Below are 25935 nucleotides of genomic sequence, written 5' to 3' on the forward strand. Positions count from 1 at the left end.
AGGCTTCCCAATTCTCTAGCTTCCTAATTGTGACAAAGAAAAAAGTTCCTCTGGCAAGATTTTTCCGTGTTAGTGTTCATCAGTCATTCCTGAAAAGCCTATATCTTGCTCATTCAGTATTTCTGTTCAAATTGAAAGCATTAAATTCTTTTCTGCTTACAATCAAGTTGTTACTATTATCTACAATTGAATCTTGATTGATACCTGTAGAAAAAGCACACTGAAGTTGCTGAAATCCAAAGACAAAGATCTTAAAAGCATTCAGAGATTAAACACACACACGCACACATACACACACACATACACTACCAACAAAGCAATAACAGTTAGTCTGCAGACTTACCAACAGCAACCATGGAAGCCAAAACACATATGGACTGTTACCTTTAAAGTACTGAGAGAAATCAACCATCAGCTTAGAATTCTGTACCAGATACCTTTTAAGAACAAGGGTAAGGTGAAGACAATTTGAGAAAAACAAAAATGGAGTTTGCTAATATACCTCACTAAAAGACTTTTTAAGAGATATTCTTTAGGCAGAAGAGCTGAGATGCAAGAAAGAACAATAAAAGAGAAAAAAATGATGAACCAATGGTAATATCTGAACAAAATATTGTGACTACTTAAAATAATGTGTCATTTGAGAGAATAAAAATATATAAAATTGAACTAAAATAGTGGACAAAATAAAGGTACAATGGAAGGGGATAATCAAAGTTACATAGTTTCTAAGGCAAGAAACTTGTTATTTGGGAAGAGAATATATACAATGATTACTTTTCATGTTTACATATGCATTTTTGGTAACCATTAAAAATGGTAATTGACTTTACAATATCTTCCAAAAACCTGGAGGAGTAAATAAAATTCTAAAAACTGAATCCAAAAGAAAGTTGGACTAGAACTTCTAATAACCCACAAAAAGTTAAGGCATCATTTAAAACAAATGCGTTCACTAGATTAGTAATAAGATTCAATTTACCAGAAAGAAATGGCAATTCTAAACTTTTATGGAAAATTTTAAGCAAAAATTGACAGAATTTACAAAGATAAATAGATAATGCTCCATCATACCAAGATACTTTAACAGAGTAACTTAGACCAAAAAAATATAAATATTGATATAGATAAAATTTGAGTAACACAGTAACAAAATGATCTCATACTCTTAATACTTAAAATATGTACAACTTTCTCAAGCATGCATAGAATAATTATTAATTCTACTCGATATTAACTTTAGAGCAAGGCTTGACAAAATTTAAAGCAATTGTCCCCAACCATTTTGGCACCGGAGACCGGTTTTATTAAAGACCATTTTTCCATGGATTGGGGTGAGGAGGTGGTTTCAGGATGATTCAAGAGCATTACATTTATTGTGCACTTTATTTCTGTTATTATTACATCGTAATATTTAATGAAATAATTATACAACTCACCATAACGTAGAATCAGTGGGAGTCCTGAGCTTATTCTCCTGCAACTAGACAGTCCTACCTGAGGGTGATGGGAGACAGTGACAGATCATCAGGTATTAGATTCTCATAAGGAGTGTACAACCTAGATCTCTTGCATGCACAGTTCACAATAAGGTTTGTGCTCCTATGAGAACCTAATGTCACCACTGATCTGACAGGAGGCAGAGCTCAGGCAGTAATGCTCATCACCCACCATTCACCTTCTGTGCACCCTGGTTCCTAACAGGCCACAGACCAGTACTGGTCCATGGCCCTGGGGTTGGGGACCCCTGCTTTAAAGAATTGATATCATTGGCCAGGCAAAGTGGCTCATGGCTGTAATCCTAGCACTTTGGGAGGCCGAGGTGGGTGGATCACTTGAGGTCATGAGTTCGCGATCAGCCTGGCCAACAGGGTGAAACCCTGTCTCTACTAAAAATACAAAAATTAGCCAGGCATGGTGGTGCCGCCTGTAATCCCAGCTACTCTGGAGGCTGAGGCAGGAGAATTGCTTGAACCCGGGAGGCGGAAGTTACAGTGAGCTGAGACCGCACCACTGCACTCCAACCTGGATAACAGAGTGAGACTCAGTCTCAAAGAAAAGAACTGGTATCATGCACAGATGTTTTCTGACTACAGTGTAACTAGTTTAAACAAAACAGAATTAGTCAAAATGGCCCACATTTTTAGAAACCTAAAATCACATGTCTAAATACTCATGAGTAAAAAAAGAAACCATAATGACAATTTTAAAATACTTAGATTTGTAGAATTTTCATTATGATTCCATTCTAAGTACAATATAGTTGAAGTGGTTCTTTGAGGGAAATTTATAATATTAGATGTTTACATTAGAAATAGGCTGAAAAATAATGAACTAAGCATTCAATTTCAGGAATTAGAAAACAAAGCTCACTTTGGCAGCACATATACTAAAACTGGAACAATACAGAGAAGATGAGCATCACTCCTTTAAAAAATTTTTTTTCTAAGAATTAGAAAACAGATCCATAGAGTAAACCTGAAGAGAAATGAAGAATGGAAATAAAGGGCAGAAATTAATGAAAGATAAAACAGAAACATACTACTAAATATCGCTTACTAATTTTGTTAGCTTCTGAAACTCCACTAAAACTACAACAAAGGAATTTACTTAAAAGACGTAAGCCCACAAGGAGAAGACTCAATAAAATGTTAGAAGCTGGAACGTAGATGGACTACTACTAACTGCCTTAACAGGCCCAAGAAAGCCAAATTCTGAGCCAGGAACCTTCAGTTTATATCACAGGATTTTCTCAAGTATTAGGCATTAGCAGTAACAGGCAGTTTGGAAAAGGAGATAGAAGAAAGTTCTAAAATAAGGAGAATTGGCTAAAAGCTATTAGATACCCATATCCCCTCATCTATTTCATAGCACTGAGTAATTACAAAAGTCTGAAGGTTTATCCTCTGGAAAGGGTAAACAATGTGTCTACACTAAATTTTGCCAGGCATAATTGAGCATGTGAATAACATACTGAAATCAGGGAAACTGGGTGGGGTTATACATTCTGAATGCTGACTGCAAAGAACTCTGGGCACAAAAAAAAAAAAAAAAAAAAAAGAAAGTTCTTTTAGGGAATGTGGTCAGCCTAAAAGACCTAAAAACACTGATATTGGGGATTGCCCCAACAACTGTCCCAGCAAAATAGCCCTACAGTGAAGGTTACTAGTCCAGAGACCTCGACCATATGCTTAGGACTTTTATGGTCACCTTTTTAGTCTCTCTTTTTAGATTATTAAAAATGAGGAGACAGTGTCACACATGATGAATGAATCCAATATGAAAGGTAGAGGCCAAAACATATAATAAGGTAAGGAGGAACCAACTCATGCAGGAAGATGAAAGCTTCCAAAACAATAAATATCATTAATTTATTAATATTCCTAAAGGTATACTGTGCCTATAAGTCAAAAATAGGATGGTATTTTTCAAAACGAACATTCAGATAATTTTTAAAATGTTAAAAATTAAAAACATGAGCCAAGTATAGTAGTTCACACCTGTAATTCCAGCACTTTGGGAGGCCAAGGTGGGAGGATCATTTGAGGCCAGGAGTTTGACCCAGCAGACAACATTGTGAGACCCTGTCTCTACCAAAAATAATAATAATTAGTTTGGCATGGTGGCACACTCTTGTAGTCCTAACTACTCAAGAGGTTGAGGCGAGAGGATTACTTGAGCCCTGGAGTTTTCAGTTACAGTGAGCTATGATCACACCACTACACTCTAGCATGGGCAACAAAGGAAGACTTTCTAATTTTTTTAAAAATAAAAAATATTATAAAAAGAAAAGCTGAATTGAAGTGTTTAAAAGATACAGTTAAGTCAGTCACTCTTGGTATAGGGCAAAAAAAAAAAAAGAGAAAAAGAAATGGAAAATATAATAGACTCAGTAAGAATATTACTGAATAGATAATGTTGAGCCAATATAGAAGAACCAATGTAAAAAAGGAGACAGAGGCAGAGATCAGAGAAAATGGAAGGGAGGCAATTACCAAAATAATTCAAGAAAACATTCTATAATTGATCGGCATGCATTATTAGACTGAAAGAGTCCACTGGATATGCAGCACAATGAGTGGAAATAGACCCATGCCAGTTTCAGAGTCCTAGAAAAAGGAAGGATTCCAGAAGTATGTAAGTTGAGAGGCAGGAATATATACAAAGGATCAGGAATCAGAATGGCTTTGGGTTTGCCAAAGCAACATTGGAACTAGGAGACCAGTGCCTTCAAATTTCTAAAGGAAAATTTTTCTAACCTAGAATTCTACAGGTAGCCAAACTATCAGTAAAATACAGAGAAAAATATTTTTTTCTTACATTCGAGATCTCAAAAAAAAAACCTATATCCCATTAAATATTGCTCAAGAACCTACTGAAACATGTGTTGTACCAAAATGAGTGTACTTCAAAAAGGAGGAGTGCATGGGATACAAGACAGGAGATCCAATGAAAGAGAGAGGTGAAGGCAGCTCCTAAGGTGTAGGTGACAGAAAGGGATTTCTCAGATGATAGCTGTATGCTAGACAGGCAGCCAGTCTAGAACAAATCAGTGTGATAGAGAGAGAGAGAGATACAGAGAGACATATGTTGAATGTCTTCTGTATTCTATACTCTTACACCTGATACTATATGGGTAGTAAGTCTCCAGAATCTTGTCTGTGCTTAGCCTTGCATGCACCACATGCTGATATTCTTGCTCTCTCCTTCGTGCCCTGCTACCTGGATAACCAAAGACATTCATTTCACCCCCACAGAATAATTTTGCTTTGAACTGCTCCTGTGAGCTGAAGATTGGCCATGGTAAGTAAGTTTAGAAGCAGAAAACAGACAGCACTCTACCCCAAATGGTCATATTCCTGTCATATTTTAATACCTAGGCTGCACTGCTAGAAGCCTTCACTGTGTTGAGGCCTATGTTTCTTGGGACTCATTCTTGCCTTCCCCAAATGGGGGCTATGATAAACCCTCTGAAAAGCTGAAGCCAGACTGTGACTCTTTTAAGCTCATCTTCTCTTAAGAACCTTCATCAGTGGTGATGATGCCTTTTCCATACATTGCCAGGTTTGTGCTTTCCTGATCATTTTTAAACTAATCACCTTTTACATTCACTTACATGCAAATACCTACAGTTAAGTTAGAAAATTTTGAAAAAATTTATTATTGCCATTTACCACATTTTAAAAATAAAGGACAGAGGCAGACCAGTCTTTAGAAAATTAAAATTAAAAATTAAAAATTACATGATACCAAGATTTAGACTAAAGCTTTCTGTAAAATTCAATACCTATTTATGTTATAAAAAAACAAAACCCTTTACAAACTAGTAATAGAAGAGAACTTTCTTAACCTATAAATTCTATAGCATATAAAACACTAGTCATGACATGGTTTTTTTTTTTTTTTTTTTTTTTTTTTTTTGAGACGGAGTTTCACTCTTGTTACCCAGGCTGGAGTGCAATGGCGCGATCTCAGCTCACCGCAACCTCCGCCTCCTGGGTTCAGGCAATTCTCCTGCCTCAGCCTCCTCAGTAGCTGGGATTACAGGCACGCGCCACCATGCCCAGCTAATGTTTTTGTATTTTTAGTAGAGACGGGGTTTCACCATGTTGACCAGGATGGTCTCGATCTCTTGACCTCGTGAGGTTTTTTTAATCCCTTTAAAAATCGAGAATAAAACTAGGATATATACTATAATTACTTCTATTACCTAACATTTTACTTGCAAATTACATGATCATGTAAAGAAAAGATCACAGGACATGTACAAAAAAAATGTTAGAAGCAATAAGTGAAATTTAGCAGTTTCAGGATTCTAGTCAGTATTCAAAATCATATTTCTGTGTTCTAGCAGTGAACTATTAGTAAAATTTTATAAAGTACAATTTACAATAACATTAAAATACATTAAATGTTTAAGGATTAAATTTAACAAAATATGTAAGATCCATACATTGAAAACTACAATTTGGTTTTTGTTGTTGAGAGAAATTGAAGAGCTAGATAAATGGACAGATATACTACTTAATGGATTAGAAAATTCAATATTGTTAAGAAGCCTGTACTCCAAAACTGATTTGTAGGTTCTGCAGGCTTTTTGGTAAAAATGGAAAAACTGATTCTGATATTAACATGGTGATGCAAAAGATTGTGAATAGCCAAAACAGTTTTTGAAAATGAACAAAGTTGCATTACTTACAAGACTTGATTTATATGCTGCTACCAAGACAATGTTGCATTGGTGGTAAGAATGACATATAAGTCAATAGAACATCCAAAAATTGACCCACACCCTTATACTGGCCTGATTTTCAATAAATATGTCAAGGTAATTCAGTGGAAAAAAGATAATCTTTTCAACAAATTGTGCTGGAATAAATGAATATTCTTAGACCAAAATAAAAATGAACTTCAACCTCACACCAACATAAAAATTCAATAGAAGTGAATTCTGTTTCTCAATGTAAATTATATCTCTAAATGTAAAAACTAAGATTGTAAAACTTCTAAAACAAAATATAGGAGATATTTTTAGTTCGGCAAAGATTTATTAGTAAAAAGCACAAAATATAGACAAAAAATTGACAAACTGAACTTCATCAAAATTTCAAACTTTTGTTCTTCAAAAGATAGTATTCAGAAAATGAAAGGTAAGCCACAGACTTGGAGAAACTACTGGCAAAATATATACCCAACAAAGGATCTACGTGTAAAATATAGAAAGAATTCTTAAAACTGAATAATAAGAAGGGAAACAACAATGTATCAAAGAAGAGGTATGGATAGTAAATAACTACATGAAAAGATGCTCAGAAACATTAGTCATTAGTCATCAGGGAAATGCAAATTAAAACCACAATGAATACCACTACACACCTACTAAAACAGCTAAAATGAAAAAGACTGACTTCAAACCAAGTGCTGATGAAGATGTGAAACATCTGGAACACTTATACATGCCTAATGGGAATGTAAAATGGTAGTCACTTAGGAAAACAGTGTAGCAGTATCTTGAAAAATTAAATATTCACCTGCCATACAACCCAGCCATTCTTCTAGCTGTTTACCCAAGAAAAATGAAAGCATATGTCTATACAAAGTGTTCTTTGTGAATGTTCATAGCTGCTTTATTTGTAATAGTCAAAACTAGAAACCTGCATTTGGACAGAGAAATAAATTGTGCTGTGACCATACAATGGAGTACCTACTCAGCAATAAAAGGAAATGAAGTATTGATAACATAATAACATGAATGAATCTCAAAGAATTATGTCAAATGAAAGAAGCCATACAATCAGGGGTATATATGGTATGATTCCATTTATGTAGCATTCTAAAAAATGCAAATTGATGTTTTGGAAGTGGTAGATATCTTGACTGTGGTGGTAGTTTCCTGGGTATATACAGATGTACTGATCAGATAGACACTTTCAAATATATATACTTTTAATGTATGTCTGTTATACCTCATTGAAGCTATAAAACACAGGTAAGCTGATACTATTTTCAGTATCTCACCAAGCTTTAATTTCCTCATCAGTAAAGTTAAAAGAATAATACCTACCTCACAGGGATTATTTGAACATTTTGTGTGTGGTGTGTGTACATGCACACCCATCCACATAATACCTCCATATACTCTCTCCTTATCAGGCCTTATTTTTCTTCAAAGCAATTATAATTAGTTATGTATTTAATTGTTTACCTCCCCCAACTATACTATAAATTCTTTGAGAACAAAAACTTTATCTATTGACCTACCTTTCGAAATGCTTAGAACAATGCCTGGTACATAACAGGCACTCCATATACATTATTAAGTGATTTATTGAATAAGAGTGAGTGAGTGTGTGTGTGTGTGTGTTACATTGGCTTACATGGAGCATATGACTCAATTTACATTAATTCTAATCCACTATCCCCCTGCCTATTCCATGAGACTGAAAAAGTTGTCAGGTACTTTCAGATTACCTTCCCAATACATGTATTAAAGTCTTGGTGGCCTATTTCTCAGCTCCTTTTAATGGCTACATATAGTAGGCAAATTATTAGAAAATTTGATAGGCCAGGTCTGCATTTACTACAAACAAAAACTTTTCCTTCTCATCAAAGTGATGTCTTCTAGCCAGACGTGGTAGCACATGTCTATACTCCCAGCTATTCGGGAGACTGAGATGGGAGGATCACTTTAGCACAGGAATTCGAGGCTAGAGTGTACTATGATCACACCTGTGAATAGCCACTGCACTCCAGTCTAGGCAACACAGTGAGATCCCAGCCCTTATAAAAAAGGGACAAAGCGATGGCTTCAATTTCTAATTATGACATGGCTTGAGAAAATTTTATTTTGCTTTTCTTTTTTCCCTCCACAGGGTTTATCCATGGCTAAGAGGACTGGGTTACACATCCTTGGGTATATTTTTATTGGGATTTTTGTTGTGGAATATAGATAACATATTTTGTGATTCACTGAGGTAAGATATATTTTCATTGCTTCAGAAATATTTTTGGAAGCATTTTATTAAGTAGAGAATTTTATAAACGTGTAGAAATAGAAGTGCCCTGAAATGAATTTTTACTGTTGTTGACATTTAAAAGATATGTACAGTAAAATGAAGTTGAATTCTTGGAATACCTGTTTAAATTACCTAAAATTTTGGACCTGAGGATATTTCATAACCTCTGTAGGGTTTGGGTTTTATGTGTGTGTGCATCATAGCACTATGTAGTTAGTCAAATGTTGACTGTTCCTTTGAAACTTGTCTGATCTGCTTCATTGAATAAAGAAGGCTGATTTGCAATAAGCATATGAAATATATTTATGTAAATATATATTTTCATATGCTTAATGTTATTTTCTAAGAAAGCAAGTGTTCCTTTTACCATCTTGTCAGCAATCATATATTGATGGAAGTTTGAATCTTAGACTTAGGTCTCTGGATTCTAGTCTGTCATTAGGCACTGTCCTTCTGGCCCTCATTTTTCATGAAATGAGCATACTGAATAGGTTAAACTAGTGGATCATTCCAACTCTAAATCCTGTAAACTAACAATTTTGCGTAAACAGAGGACAGAGGAATGTACTGAACAGTTCCACAGGAAGGCAATCAACAAAATTCAGACTATAAGACATTTAAAGAATGAATGACCTGATCTCTTCAACAGATAAATTACAGAGGCATGGCCAGGCATGGTGGCTCACGCCAGTAATCACAGCACTTTGGGAGGCCGAGTGGGGTAGATCACTTGAGGTCAGGATTTCAAGACCAGCCTGGCCAACATGGTGAAACCTTGTCTCTACTAAAAATACAAAAATTAGCTGAGCATAGTGGTGTGTCCCTGTAATCCCAGCTACTTGGGAGGCTGAGGCAGAAGAATTGTTTGAACCGGGGTGGTGGAGGTTGCAGTGAGCCAAGATCATGCTGCTGCACTCCAGCCTGGATGACAGAGCAAGACTCTGTCTCAAAAAAAAAAAAAAAAAAAAAAAAAAAAAGCAGAAGCAGGAAAGAAAAAAGAGGGAGGAGGAACATATAGATTAAGAGACTTAGATATATCAACCAGATGCAATGTGTTGGCCTTTTTTGGATTCTGATTCAAACAAGCCAACTGTTTAAAAAAAAAGTATGAGAAATTTTGAACTTTGATCAGTAACTGAATATTTTTTATTATATTAACAGATTATTATTTTTAGGTATGAAAATGTTATGTTTTAGGGAGGTTTTCATATTTTAGAAATACATACTAAAATAATTAGAAATAAAATGATATAGTATCTGGGATTTGCTTCAAAAAGATATGAGAGAGAGAAGTGGATGAGGGTTTAGATGACACAGATTAACCATAAATTATCATTGTTGAACACTGTTCCTCAGAATGTAGTTTGGATAACAATGTGGCAGACTACAGGAAACCTAAGGCAATTAAATAACTGCTGTATTTGAGAATGACATTTCAAAATATTCTAAGACTATCAGCATTAGTTACTAAATATTTTTAAAATTTAACATGGTGATTTTCTCCCCCTTTCCACACAGGGACTTTCGAAAGAAGGTACCACCTATCATAGGTATTACCACACAATTTCATGCATGGTGGCATATTTTAACTGGCCTTGGTTCCTATCTTCACATCCTTTTCAGGTAGGAAATAGAGACTTCTTTAGCTTAGTACTAGAGTTTTTTTTTTTTTTTCTTTACTCTTTAAATAGGATGATGTAAATATTTTTTAAACACTAGAAAATTCACAAACATGAAAATTAAGTAGTACAGTCTTGAACAACCATTGGTCAAAGAAGAAATCAAAAGAAAATTAGAAAATACCTTGAGACATGTGAAAACAAAAATACAACATACCAAAACTTTTGGGATGCAGCAAAAGCAGTACTAAGAGAAGCTCATAGAAATTAATGCCACATTTAAAAGGAAGAGAGAGCTCAACAAGACTTTAAACCTCAAAGAAGTAGGAAACTAAGAAGAACAAATTAAGCCCGCATTTGGCAGAAGGAAAGAAATAACAGAGCAGAAATAAACAACATAGAAAAATGTTTAAATATCTATGAAACTAAGAGTTGGGATATTGAGAGATCACCAGAATTGGCAAACCTTAGCTAGACTAACAAAAAAAGAAAAAGAAGTCTCAAATAAATAAAATGAGAAATAAAAGAAGAGACATTACCATGATGCCACAGACATAAGAAGAATCACGCAATTATATGCCAACAAATTGGATGACTTAGAAGAAATGGACAATATCCTAGAAACCTACCAAGACTGAGTTGTGAAGAAAAAGAAAAGATTCTAACTAGGTCAAAACATTCATACAAAGTTAAGCAAGACACAAACAAATGAAAAGACATTTTGTGTTGATGGACTAAAAGACAGAGTTGTTAAAATGTTCATACTATCCAAAGCCATTTACAGATCCAATGCAATCTCATTTAGAATTCCAAAGGCATTTTTTACAGAAATAGAAAAAACAATTCTAACATTCATATGGAATCACAAAAGACCACAGGTAGCCAAATCAATCTTGAAAAAGAACAGACATGAAACATCTCACTTCTTGATTTCAAAATAAACAAGCATGCATAACTTTTTTGCACATTTTAGGTATTGTGTTTTTTACATGTTCAAAGTTTGTGGCAACCCTGCATCAAGCAAGTTTATGGGTGACATTTTTCCAACAGCATGTGCTTCCTTCATGTCTCTGTGTCTTATTTTTATAATTCTGACAATATTATAACTGTTAATGGTGGATCTGTGATCAGTGATCTTTTTTTTTCCCCCAATACAGAGTCTCCCCCAAACTGGAGTGCAGTGGCATGATCACAGCTCACTGCAACCTCCACCTCCTGGGTTCAAGTGATTCTGCTGCCTCAGCCTCCCAAGTAGCTGGGATTACAGGCATGCACCACCACACCTGGCTAATTTTTGTGCTTTAAGTAGAGATGGGCTTTCACCATATTGGCCAGGCTGGTCTCAAACTCCTAACCTCAAGTGATCCTCCCACCTCAGCCTCCCAAAGTGCTGGGATTATAGCCACCATGCCTGGCCTGTGATCAGTGATCTTTGCTGTTACTATTATAATTGTTTTAGGGTACCACAAAGCATACTCATATAAGACAGTGGACTTAGTAAATGCTGAATGTTCTGACTGCTCCACCAACTGGTCATTCCCCAGTCTCTCCTTCTCCTCCAGCCTCCCTATTCCCTAAGAGGAAACAAAATTGAAATTAGGCCAATTAAAAACCCTACAATGGCCTCTAAGGGTTTGAGTGAAAGGAAGAGTGGCATATCTCTCACTTTAAATCAAAAGCTAGAAATGATTAAGCTTAGTGAGGAAGGTATGTTGAAAACTGAGATAGGCCAAAAGGTAGGCCTCTTGTGCCAAACAGTTGGCCAAGTTGTAAAGGCAAAGGAAAAGTTCTTGAAAGAAATTAAAAGTGCTACTCCAGAGAACACACGAATGATAAAAAAGTGATACGGCCTTATTTCTAATATATGGAGATTTCTAGTAGTCTGGATAAAAGATCAGACCAGCCACAACATTGCCTTAAGACAAAGCCTAATCCAGATCAAGGCCCCAACTCACTTCAATTCTGTGAAGGCTGAGAGAAGTGAGGAAGTTGCAGAAGAAAAGTTTGAAGCTAGCTGAGGTTGGTTCATGAGATTTAAAGAAAGAAGCCATCTCTATAACATAAAAGTGCACAGTGAAGCTGCAGCAAGTTATCCAGAAGTTCTAGCTAAGATTATTGATGAAAGTGGTTACACTAAACCACAGACTTTCAATGTAAATGAAACAGCCTTCTATTGGAAGAAGATGGCATCTAGGATTTTCACAGCTAGAGAGGAGAAGTCAATCCTTGGCTTCAGAGCTTCAGAGTACAGGCTGTGACTCTCTTGTTTGGAGCTAATGCAACTGATGACCTTAAGTTGAAATGAGTGCTCATTTTCTATTTTGAAAGTCCTATGGCCCTTAAGAATTATGCTAAAGGTATTCTACCTGCTCTATAAAATGGACAACAAAGCCTAGATTACAGTCCTTCCATTTACAGCATGGTTTACTGAATATTTTGACCCCACTATTGAGACATACTGCTCAGAAAGAAAGATTTCCCTTCAAAATATTACCACTCATTGGCAATGTACCCGGTCACCCAAGAGCTCCAATGGAGATGTACAAGATTAATGTTGTTTTCATGCCTGATTACACAACCTCCATTCTGCAGCCCATAGATCACGGAGTAATTTTGACTTTTAACTCTTATTACTTAAGAAATATATTTCGGCCAGGTATGGTGGTTCACACCTATAATCCCAGCACTTTGGGAGGCTGAGGTTGGTGGATGACGAGGGTGAGGAGATCAAAGCCAACATGGTGAAATCCTGTCTTTACTAAAAATACAAAAATTAGCTGGCTATGGTGGCACATGCCTGTAATCCCAGCTACTTGGGAAGCTGAGGCAGGAGAATCACTTGAACCCAGAAGGCAGAGATTGCAGTGAGCTGAGATTGTGCTATTGCACTCCAGCCTTGCAACAGAGCGAGACTCTGTCTCAAAAAAAAATAAGAAAAAGAAAAAAGAAATACATTGCATAAGTCCATAGCTGCCAGCGATAGTGATTCCCCTGATGGATCTGAGCAGTAAACCGAAAACCTTCTAGAAAGGATTTACCATTCTAGATGCTACTAAAAACATTCATGATTCATGGGACAGCAAGATACTGACATTAATAGGGGTTTGGAAGAGGTTGATTCCAACCCTCATGGATGGCTTTGAGGGCTTCAAGATTTAAGTGAAGGAAGTAATTATACATGTGGTAGAAATAGCAAGAGAACTTGGATTAGAAGTAGAACCTGAAGATATGACTGAATTGCTACTATTTCATGATAGAACTTTAATGGATAAGGACTTGCTTCTTATGGATAAACAAAGAAAGTGGCCTTTTGAGATGGACTCTACTCAATGTCCTATACTGTGGACATTGTTAAAATGACAACAAAGGATTTAAAATATTGCATCAAATTAGTTATAAAGCAGTGGTGGAATTTAAGAGGACTGACAGGTGACTCCACTTTTGAAAGAAGTTCTGTGGGTAAAATGCTATCAAACAGCACCACATGCTATAAGAATTATTTTGTGAAAGGAAGAGTCAATTGATACAGCCAACTTCATTGTTATATTATTTTAAGAAATTGGTACAGCCACTCCCATCTTCAGCAACCACCATCCTTACCAGTCAGTAGCCGTCAATATCAAGTCAAGACCCTCCATCAGCAAAAAGATTCTAGCTAAAGGCTTAGATGACATTAGCATTTTTTGCACACTTAATAGCCTACAGTATACTGTAAACATAACTTTTCTAAGCACTGGGAAACCAAAGTACTCATGTGGATAAAGAAAATGTGGGATAAACAGACAGTGAAATATTACTAATATCACTAATATTATGGTGATATTCCTTATTTTAAAATTTAGAGCCAAACCTGCAGTATCGCCAAGGTATGCCTTTATTACCAAGCTAAAGTAATAAAAACACTGTGGTACTGGCATAAAGACACACATACAGACAAATGAAACAGAACAGAACCCAGAAATCCACATGTGTATTCTCAACTGATCTTCTACACAGGTGCCAAGAATGCACAATGGGGAAATGACAGTCTTTTCAACAAATGGTATTGGGAAAACTGGATATCTATATACAAAAGAATGAAATCGGACTCTTACTTTACACTATATACAAAAATCAACTCAAAATGGATCAATGACTTAAATGTTAGACCTGAAACTGTAAAACTTCTGAAAGAAAACATAAGGGGAAATCTGCTTAACTTTGGTCCTGGTGATGACTTCTTGGATATGACACTAAAAATACAGGAAACAAAACCAAAAATAGACAAGAGGAACAAAAGAAATATCAGGAAAAGGCAACCTCTGGAATGTGAGAAGGTAATTGCAAAGCATATATTCTAATAAGGGGTTAATATCCAAAATATATAAGGAATTCCTACAACTTAAGAGCAAATAATAATAACCAATTAAAAATAGGCAAATGACTTTATGAATAGACATTTCTCTAAAGAAGACACAGAAATGGCCAACAGGTATATGGCCAACATCACTAATCATCAAGGAAATGCAAATTAAAACTACAATGAGATATCACTCATGATGGCTACTGTAATCAAAATAAAAGATAACAAGTGTTGATGAAGATGTGGAGAAATTGGAACCCTTGTGCACTTTTGGTGGGAACGTAAAATGCTGCAGTCACTATGGAAAACAGTGATTTCTCAAAAAATTAAAACTACAATATGATCCACCAATGCCACTTCTGTGAATATATCCAAAATAATTGAAATCAGGATCTCAAGGAGGTATCCACTTTCCTATGTTCCATTGCAGCATTATTCACAATAGCCAAGAGGTGGAAACAACTTAGAAATTCCTTGACAGATGAATGGATAAAGAAAATGTGGGATAAACAGACAGTGAAATATTACTAAGCCTTAAAAACAAGGAAATCCTGCTATCTGTAACAACATAGATGAACCCTGAAGAGATTATGCTAAATGAAATTAGCCAGTCACAGAAGGACAAATACTGTCTGATTCCACTTATCTGTGGACTCTAATACAGTCAGACTCATAGAAGTAGAGAGCAGAATGCTGGCTACCACAGGCTGGGAAGAGGGGAAAATTGTTGTTCAATTAGTATAAAGTTTCAGTTATGCAAGATGATAAGTTTTAGAGATCTGCTTAGCGCCTACAGGTAACAATATGGTATTGTGTACTTAAAAGATTTTAAGAGGGTAGATCTCACATTAAGTGTTCTTACCACAAAAATAGAGGAAGCAGGAGGAAACTTGGAGATGGTGGATATGCTTATTACCTTGATTGTGGTGATAGTGTCATGAGTGTATTCATATGTCCAAACTCATGAAATTGTATACATTAAATATGCGTCACTTTTCTGTATATCAATTATGCCTCAATAAAGCTGTTTTTTTAAAGAGTGTGAATTTGGAACTGAGATACAATAACTTAATAACTGGCACATCTGGTGCAACTAAGCAAGAAGAAAAGAGGAAAAAGTATAAATAACCAGTATCAGGAATATAAAAGGAAACTCCAAAGATGCTGAGAAAGAGAAGAAAAATATGAGAAAGATGAGATACTTTGAACTTTATGTGATGGGTACTTCTGTTTATGTTTGAAAATCTCCATAATAAAAAGTTGGATTTTAAGCTCATAGCCACATCTGGACTAGGCACCTTATATATATTACCTCTTTTAACCCTCATGAGGCCAGTGTTATTTTATGCTTAGGGAAAGACAAGCTCAGAGAAGTCACATACTTTGTACATGAGCTCATGACCAATTAGTGTTATCGCCAGGATTTGAGCCCAGAGTTTTCTGTCTGTCCAAACCAATCTGGGAGACCTTAGAAATCATCTAACATAATTTCTTCATCTGATGGTAAAGAAAGCTGGGGCCCACAGAGAAGTGACTTGTCCAGGTCACTAACCAGATAAAGTATAATATATTGGCAAAAGATTAGACAGAACTTCAATTCAAATGCTGCTTCTATTATTTACTAGCTGTCGTCCTTTGAATGAAATATTTGACCTTTCTGAGACCATTTCTCATGTGCAAAATCGGAATAAGGCCCACCTAGTTAGAGTAGTTTAAGAATGAAATTATGTAGAGCTCTTGGTCCAGTGCCTCTCCCCACCTTATAAGTACTTCAAAAGTTGTGAGTAAGAGGTGACAGCAAGGACTCAATCCAGGGCTTCTCTGCCCTTGTTCAGGACTCTTCCTGAAGAGGAGGAGGAAGATGGCAACTATATTTTGGGATTAATGTGAAAAACTGTTACAGGAAGGTTGGATTTTGAAACAATAGATTATTCTTACTAAAATAATATTTGATGCTCCTTTTTATAGTTGCAGTTTGGAGTACAGTAAAGTGGCATTATAGCCACACTAAATTGTACAAATTCATCTCTCATGCTCTTTCCCCTTTCCTTTCCCTTGTTTAAAACACAGATTGAGTGTCCCTTATCTAAAGCTCTTGGGACCAGATGTGTTTCAGGTTTGGGGGATTTTGTTTTTGTTTTTGAATATTTGCTATACATAATGAGATACCTTGGGTATGGAACCCAAATCTAATTATGACTTTCTTTTATGTTTGATACACACCTTATGCATATAGCCTGAGGCTAATTTCATACAATATTTTAAAATAGTCTTGTACATGAAACAAAGTTAGTGTACAGTGAAACATCAGAAAGCAAAGGTGTCGCTATCTCAGCCACCCATGTGGACAATCTGTGGTTGTTTGGCATCACCACCATACCTGACTGAACTTATATGCTACTGATAAGCAATTATTTTCATAATTACACTTTTTCTTACATAAGTACATAACAGCAGAAAATATGACAAACCATTTTTACAGTGACAAAATAATGTGGTCAGGGTGACCAAGCAGCACAGAAGCATCACAGAACACCTCCATCAGCTATCAGACAACAGCAGCAGCCAACAAGGGCTGTAGGTTCAGTCTCCACCTACAGTGCTATGTTCTGAAACATCAGAAGCAGTCGAGCGGCTAGGAAGTAGCTCCTGTAGGGAAAAGGAGGCATTCTGCTTGGTGACTCTTTAAAATGTTTCCTCCAGTCATCTGTCTCACTAAAAACAGTTTTTGGGCTGGGCACAGTGGCTCACACCTGTAATCCCAACACTTTGGGAGGCTGAGGCTGGTGGATCACGAGGTCGGGAGATCAAGACCATCCTGGCCAACATGGTGAAACCCCATCTCTAATAAAATACCAAAAAAAAAAAAAAAATTACCTGGACGTGGTGGTGCGTGTCTGTAGTCCCAGCTACTCAGGAGGCTGAGGTAGGAGAATTGCTTGAACCTAGGAGGTGGAGGTTACAGTGAGCTGATATCATGCCACTGCACTCCAGCCTGGCAACAGAGTGAGATTCCTTCTCAGAAAAACAATACAAAAAATTATCCAGGCATGGTGGCAGGTGCCTGTAATCCCACTACTCAGGAGGCTGAGGCACTTGATCCCAGGATGGGGAGGTTGCAACAAGCCAAGATTGCACCACTGCACTCCAGCCTGGGCAACAGAGTGAGAATCTGTCTAAAAAAAAAAAGTAACAGTTTTTGTCCTAGCCATCTCTCATGGGTTGTATAAATGACACGACTTCTTGTTCTGTTATGAATGCACACTGCTCTTGTCCTTCAATAAGTATTTTGATTGCATATGCGGCCAGGTGTGGAATTTCCACTTCTAGCATCATGTCAGTATTCAAAAAGTTTCAGATTGGCCAATATGGTGAAACCCCGTCTCTACTAAAAACACAAAAATTAGCCGGGTGTGGCGGTGGGCACCGGTAGTCCCAGCTACTCGGGAGGCTGAGGCAGGAGAATAGCTTGAACATGGGAGGCAGAGGTTGCAGTGGGCTGAGATCACACCACTGCATTCCAGCCTGGACAAGGCGAGACTGTCACACACACACACAAAAAGTTTCAAATTTTGGACTTCAGCTTTTCAGGTTAGGGATGCTCAACCTGTACTATAAAATTATGTTTTGCATATGTAATCACAGTGTATTTTACTATGCAGATACATGTAAATAGTATAATAAAACTATTTTTCCTGTATGTTATGGACAGTTTAATGAATTTTTCAGTAATAAATTCAACTATACTCTGCTATGTGCACTGATTTTAGAATTTGATTTCATGTCCAGATGTGATTCACTTTAAAGGATACTATAGGAGACTTTCTCTTATCACTTTCTGTGATCTTCCTGGTTTCCTCATACCTGTATTTAATCCTTATGGAGCTGATTTACCCATTTCAGAATATTCTAAGAATACTATAATCCTTACTACCATGTATCTTTAAAGATGGAATATCTAATTTTGATATGAATCATATCAAGCATTAGTAGAATGCTCACTACCAAACTACACACATCTTGAGGTCCCAGTCTGTGAGTTTAAGTATTTCTCTGTGTTCCATAGCATCTTGCAAAGAGTTTTGCAGAGTAGGTGCTCAAAAAAACAGTTGAACAAATGAGGCATATACTTATGTTGTTTTTTCTTTGTACATGCAGAAGCACTATGGTTAAGTTTTTCAGTAAGCCAGTTTGCATCAATTAAAAATCAGTCTGAAGAGCTTTCCCCCTCCCACTTTTCTTTCAGTTTGTATACAAGAACACTTTACCTGAGATATAGGCCAAAAGTGAAGGTAAGTCCACTTTTAGGTCCTCTGTGTGTGTGTTGGGGGTAGGATACTGGGTATAGGATGGAGGTGGGAGAAGAAAGGGGAGTGTGGAGAGGTAGTGGAGCAAGCACAAGCTTTGGAACCAAAGGCATTGAATCTTTCATTTACTGCTGCATGTTCTTAGACAAGGACCTTCTCTTTAAGCCTTAGCTTCTTTGACAATAAAATTGAGCTGCTAGTAACTACATTGCAGAGTGTTTTAAAGATCAGAGATAATTTATATGCCCAGCTTCATGCTTGACAAGTCAATGCATAATAGATTTAAATAAACTCAATAAAAAATACTCTCTGATATCTGGTACAGATCTAGAAGGAATATACTCTGCCGAGGCTACTAATACCAGGACAGTCACTAGCAAACCTATGTATAGTCATAGCCCCATGGATTCTTTCTCATTCTTTTTCAGGGATAACATGGAACAATTTTATATTTTCTCATTCTGTCCTAATTTGTTCCCAAACAGTTTCTTTTTGGAATCTGGCCAGTGATCCTGTTTGAGCCTCTCAGGAAGCATTGATGAATCATTCCACCAAGAAAACAAACAAGCACCTACCACAGACCTGGCAGAATAAACAAGGAAATCCTTAAAGATCTACAAGTTCAAATATGTCACGACCATCACAGCAGAGGAGTGACTTCTGACTAATGCTGCCAGCCGCACAGAGAATGAGGAATGCGGCCTGCTGGGTGTTTAGTTCATGCCTTCCTCTCATTTGTCACCCTCCCCCTTTCACCCTCCAGTTTATAAAGAAACAGAGATGATGTGTGTGTACAACCTCAAATGCAGAAACAATTGGGCTTTTCTTAACAGGTTAACAGTTTGTGATGGTTATAAGAAATTAACTTTTTTTTTTTTTTTTGCCAAGGGTTGCATGTGAATTATACCTTTCTTAATATATGATTAAATAATGCAAACAGTCAGCTAAGGGCCAACAAAACCCCATATCGAGCATATCCAGATAGTTAGCTGTGAGCCAGCACTCAGCTGTATCAGATTTGATTAATATTGTTGTATTAATCTCATGGATGTTTCTCAAAGGTTAAAGAAAAAGAGGAAGAAGAGCGAGCTAGCTGTGGGATTCTGTGTAGTTCTTCACTATCTGTTCTGGGGCTAGTTGGAGTGTCATAAGCAAGCTCAGACGTGCCCCTGGTTCAGTACTTAACCACATCCCAGGATTTATGGTGTCTGCCTATGGCCACAGCCAACCAGAATAAGTGGGTCATCTTATCCCTTTCTGAAGCTCCATGAGGACACGTATAGAATGCTGCAACTTCAGCCAACTCTGTTCCTCTGATCTTTGCAGACCTTTTTAAGTTGTCACCATTTTTATGACTAGACAAATATGACTGGTGGTCTAGACTGCCCATAGTTCATCCTCCTCACATAACTTACTTGAAGTTGTCAGGGAATGTCATTACTCTCTGACTTTTTAAATTATGCAGTATTTTCCAGTTCTCAGAGAGGTCATGGTTGTGTCCAGGGAAGTGTGTTGCATTAACTAAAGCTAAAATGATGGTGATCCTATTTACATAAAGCATATTAAAATATCTGCTTCTTAATTTTCTGAAGGGAATAGATAAAAGTTTCTGTACAGAGCCCACAAAAATTAGGGTGCTAAGAAATGACAGTAAAATCTCATCATAAGGCAGCTAGTTCTAATTTGCATTTGAATGTATAACAAATTTCATCACTTTTCACAAACATAACACCTGCCTGGAGTAAAAATCTGATTTTACCCCTCTGCTTATGTATCATCATATTTGTAGCTCTGCATCATTTAGCATTTTTATGACTTTTTTTGCTTTTTGTAAATTATTGTAAAATCCAGATTGTTTTTACCACATGGTGACATGACTCAAGATTAAATCCTGAGCTACAGTTTAAAAGGAAAATCATTTTTTCATATGTAAAGATGGTAAAACACTTTTGTCATTTGTTCCAGTACTAAGTAGCCTTCATACAAATTTAAAACCAAAAACTATTCTGTTGTTTGTCTTCACCTACTAGCCTCAGTTTTATTAACCAAGTATCCAAGGATGTCAAGTTGGCATCCTTCCCTTAGCATACCAACAAGCCAGTAGACTGATTCTTCCGCCTACTTTTATGATCCTCCAGGAAGAAAAACACTTTCCAAAACATTAAGAGAACTTTGGTTTTGCCTTAAGAGGGTATAAAACTAAACCATTCGAAGGTACAGCCCATAAGACTGTACTTGATTTTGCCCCAAGATTCTGACTTCTGGCTACATTTCACCTGCAGTTACCTGGGCTATCAGCCATGATACATTTTTTAATTCATTTTTTTAACTTATCTTTTTATACTTTTCAGTTAGATATTCTTCAGCATAAATAATATATATATACAGTGTAGGATAAAGGTATATCCTACATGGCAATGCTGTTAAACATGGTAAAACTGAGTTTCTGCAGGATTAAAGTCAAATTAAGGGTACAGAGAGCACACCTTGATACTGAGGCCATTTAGAGTAATTTGTTTAATCAGTGATTTCTTCACCACCACCAGTGGCCACCTGTTCAATAAAATTGTCCAGCACCTCAGTGGAGAGTCATCTACACCCTAAGGTGACCTGTAAGACTGTGGCCAATTCTTTGAAAACCCTTGTTTCTGTTGGGAGAATGGAAAGCAGAAAGGGAAGCCAGGCTCCTTAATTTTCAAGTCAGCTGTGCCTCGTTTTAGCAACTAAGTAAAACACTCAAGACTTTGTATCTGTGCAGTATTTTATGGAAATCACTGGTGACCTATAGGATATTGCTAAATTATCTTCATTTCAATGGCTTTATTTTTTCCTTATTGGATTCTAGGTGGACATTACAGGGTTGGATTTCCACTGTTTTAGTGGAAAACTTCATGTTAACTGGAGTGTACAAAAAAATCTGTTTCCTGCTGAGCAAATAATGATTTGTTTGCATATCATCTAATGTGAAAAGTGCTCATCTGTGAACCCTACAGTAAATTATATTTTAGAAAATACTTTGTAAGGCTGGGCACAGTGGCTCACGCCTATAATCCTAGCACTGTGGGAGGCCAAGGTGGGTGGATCACTTGAGGTCAAGAGTTTGAGACCAGCCTGGCCAACACAGTGAAACTCCGTCTCTACTAAAAATACAAAAATTAGCCGGGCATAGTGATGCACGCCTGTAGTCCCAGCTACTCGGGAGGCTGTGGCAGAACTGCTTGAGCCCAGGAGGCAGAGGTTGCAATGAGCCGAGATCATACCACTGCACTCCAGTCTGGGTGACAGAGCAAGACTCCATCTCAAAAAAATAAATAAATAAATAAATAAATAAATAAATAAATAAATAAATACTTTATGAGGATGTGAAAGAAGCAATGTGCTTGCACTTGGATATCCTTATGCCTCCATTTTCACTCTGAAAAACTGTAAGCAATTTGGCTTTTATTTTTGTTTTTTTAAGGAACAGCTAGGTGAAAGGAAGTTAAGCTGATTGGTCACTCTACCCCCCCCTTCCCCACTGTGATGTTTTGTGAAACATCCCTACCACCTGAATTGATCTTTTTAATCCTTGTGATAGTAAATACATTTATAATTAACAGGAAAAACATTTTTTTAATAATCTACAAATGAAAACCCTAATAGTAGTATTTGTTTGACAAAAGTAAATCAAATATTATGCTTTAAACATAATGCAAAATTTCAGGACAGTTAATTTGGTCTTCCCTTACCCTAAGAGAGTTTTTCTTAATAATAAGGAGAAGAGGTGTGGTTCAAAGAAAATTAAGAAACAAAAACTTCAAATACATAATGCATGAAAATCTTTAAATGCCTGCAAAAATTAAGTTATAATACTAGCCAATTCCAAATTAGCCAATGCCCTAAAAGCGTCTAACAATTTAAGCTTGTCTTATGAGTCCCACGAAAACAATTATTTCCGGTTAAATTTGAGTTTTAGCTACCAATTCCATATTTATGTGACAACAAATTGTTTTGGCCCTGTGGTTTATGATGTGCTGCTGGATAAACATTTATGTAAAACTGACATTTCAAAGAGAAGCATTTCTAATTGGAATTTCCACCTGTGTGACTGTTTGCAGATCTACCTCTGTCTTCCATTTTGCATCCTATCAGTGTTATAATTAGTTTGATCACGTTGTCTTGTTTTATATTGTCTGCAATTATAGTGAATTATGTTTTAACTATTTAAAAATAAGGACTAAAATTTGATTTAAAGTAGTTAAACCCCTTTACGGAAGGAGCTGCAAAATGAGAAAAAAAAAAAGGAATGTCATCTTGATCCAGCTGACTAGAAATTTTCTTTTTCTTTTCTTTTTTTTTTTCTGAGATGGAATCTCATTCTGTTGACCAGGCTGAAGTGCAGTGGCACAATCTCAGCTCACTGCAACCTCCGCCTCCTGGATTCAAGTACGTAATTCCCCTGCCTCAGCTTCCTGAGTAGCTGGGATTACAGGTGTGCACCACCACACCCAGCTAATTTTTTTGTATTTTTAGTAGAAACAGGGTTTCACTATGTTGGTCAGGCTGGTCTCGAACTCCTGACCTTGTGATCGGCCCGCCCTGCTTCCCAAAGTGCTGGGATTACAGGTATGAGTCACCACGCCTGGCTTAGAAATTTTCAATACTGTCTTTTAACTACTGCATTCCAACCAGCCTGGGCAACAGAGTGAGACCCTGTCTCAAAATAAATAAGAATAAGGAAATATTTGTTAAAATATCTAACTATGTAATTGTTGCATGAGGGAGCCGCCAGTGTAGTTGAGGTTCTTGGCAGCATTCCACTGGACTTCAGCATTTCTCCAAAATTACCAGCCCAGTCAGCTTCATATACCCAGATATGGACACTTCTTCACTTGAAATTCAAACTGAAGATAAAATTCTGACTTTGGACAGTAAACCTTTGCCTTGGGTATGAAACCTTGACACTGTTAAAAGAAAAGTGGAAAACTGTAAGGGACAACAAGTTTCAACAAGGCACAGTCTGACTGCCTATTTTCATGTACTTTAAAGAGTATTATTTCTCAAGGTCTTCATTTTATCATTAAATTCAGCTAATTACTACCTGTTTTTAAAGGCAGCTAGTGTAGAAGATTGGTCACAATATTTTTTTTTTTTTGGCGGGGGGACAGGGTTTCAGCATGTTGTTCAGGCTGATCTTGAACTCCTGACCTTATGATCCACCTGCCTCGGCCTCCCAAAGTGCTGGGATTATAGGCATGAGCCACCGCGCCCGGCCACAATAATTTTTTTTAATAGAAAATCTTAAAATCCAAATCAAGAAATTCAGTTACAGGCTGCAAAGTAACCTAAAATTCCCCCACTCTGTTTAGCTCAGCGGCTGCCAGTCAGTATAGCACCAACCACAGTTCACTGTGCTCTGCATACAGTTCCTTTCCAGCCCTTACAAGACCTGCTTCATTGCTTTAAAGAACATAGTGCTGATACTTGAACTGAATTTAATCATTGGTAACTTAAATATTCACAAAATTGTCATAAGCTTCTGAAACTTCTGGCAATGCCATATCTGTAGATCATCACTTTTAAATGGAGTTTGCAGAATTAACTGTAAAATTGCAGCAACCGTATTTATTAGAGAAATCTTTAAGCATATACATATGGTTCCCTGTAAGTATTCATTCAGAGATCATCTGTGCCTAAAAGTGAATGATAAAAATGTGCCATAATATCACAAGGCTCTAGATCAGGGATTGGTAAACTGTAACCCATGGGCCAAATCCAGGCTGCAGGTAGATGATCTGCAAGCTAAGAATGGTTTTTATATTTTATTTTATTCTATTCTATTTTTTATTATTTTATTTTATTTATTTTTTTGAGACAGTGTCTCTGTTGTTGCCCTGGCTGGAGTGCAGTGGCAGGATCTCACAACCTCCCCCTCCCAGGTTCAAGTGATTCTCCTGCCTCAGCCTCCCAAGTAGCTGAGACTACAAGCACATGCCACCATGCCAAGCTGGTCTTGAACCCCTGACAAGTGATCTGCCCACCTTGGCCTCCCAAAGTGCTGGGATTACAGGCGTGAGCCACCATGCCCAGCCAGTTTTTACATTTTAAAAATGTTTAAACAAACAGAGAAAGAAGAATATGCAACAGAAGCTCTATGTTGCCTGCAAAGTCTAAAATGTTTACTCTGTGGCTTGGGAGTTTGCCTCCCCTGCAATGGCACAATGGTACAGTACAGTGGTACTGCCCAACTGCACTTCTCTGCAAGGTGATTCTAGTGTGTATTTGTCAGAATGAAAATTTGTTACATATTTGAGACATCTCATGTTTTTGTTGAATGTAATCACATGATTTGTATTTAATATTTACTGAATTATTTTTTCATATCAGTTTTTCTATATTGGCAGTAGCCTATTGCAAAGTGCCTAAACCTTTGAGAAAAATTACTATGAGCAAGGTCCATGATTTAGTATTCAATATAAAGGGAATTTCATTCTATACTATAAAATCCAAAAATGCTAGTTGCCCTTCGCTTTTGAGTTGACTTCCAGAAAGTTGAGATCTTTTGACCATTTTTTCTCATATCATATAAAATGTGCCACTTGGTAGTTGTCACACTGTGGAAGTCATGTATACTTTTTTTTTTTTTAACTTTCTAAAAGGAAAAATTCAAAGTTCTTTCCACAGTCAGTCCAAGCTGCTTTTGGGTTTTTCTTTTTAGAGCTAAATTATTCATACTAATAAGTAAGTGAGTCTGTTCCGAGATATAGAGGCCATTATCTATTTTTGCTTAATGTACTGATGGGGCATTGTTGTTCACCATCATGCATTTCCATACTTTTAATATTTCTGAGTCGCTTATCAATGTGATCAACAGATAAACTGTTCACGCTAATATAGCATTTCCTAACTTCATAGTTGTTGCAGATGTTTGTTCTAGTAGTGATTATTTAATAAACATATACATTGTACTGAATCTTATAAGCAACGAACATTTTCAGATAATCTCAGTCTGCTTATTCACTTTTTCCATTTGATTTGCCAATGCCATAATCATTTTTCTAGAAAACAGTAGGATAATGTATTTTTTCCAGCCTGCTATAATGGAGACTATATTTCAGCATTCATTACCTCTCATAGGTGAAAATATTAAATGATATTTTTTTAAATAAGAC

The 25935-nt window shown here is 36.6% G+C and overlaps 1 protein-coding gene across 3 annotated transcripts in view; it reads left to right on the forward strand.

Annotated features, from left to right (window-relative positions):
* ACER3 (alkaline ceramidase 3) overlaps positions 1-21531 on the forward strand; it is a 163822-nt gene extending 142291 nt beyond the window's left edge. For all 3 annotated transcript variants that reach the window (XM_032259143.1, XM_032259142.1, XM_032259144.1), the window contains 4 exons: positions 8373-8474; positions 10035-10139; positions 18724-18769; positions 19270-21531. In XM_032259143.1, coding sequence (XP_032115034.1) covers positions 8373-8474; positions 10035-10139; positions 18724-18769; positions 19270-19323 — 307 coding nt within the window. In that variant the 3' untranslated portion in view covers positions 19324-21531. The remainder of the gene's footprint in view (positions 1-8372; positions 8475-10034; positions 10140-18723; positions 18770-19269) is intronic.
* Positions 21532-25935: the final 4404 nt, after the last annotated feature.

Source organism: Sapajus apella, unplaced genomic scaffold, assembly GCF_009761245.1.
Source record: "Sapajus apella isolate SASKATOON/1434 unplaced genomic scaffold, GSC_monkey_1.0 scaffold106, whole genome shotgun sequence".
Classification (NCBI taxonomy): Eukaryota; Metazoa; Chordata; class Mammalia; order Primates; family Cebidae; genus Sapajus; species Sapajus apella.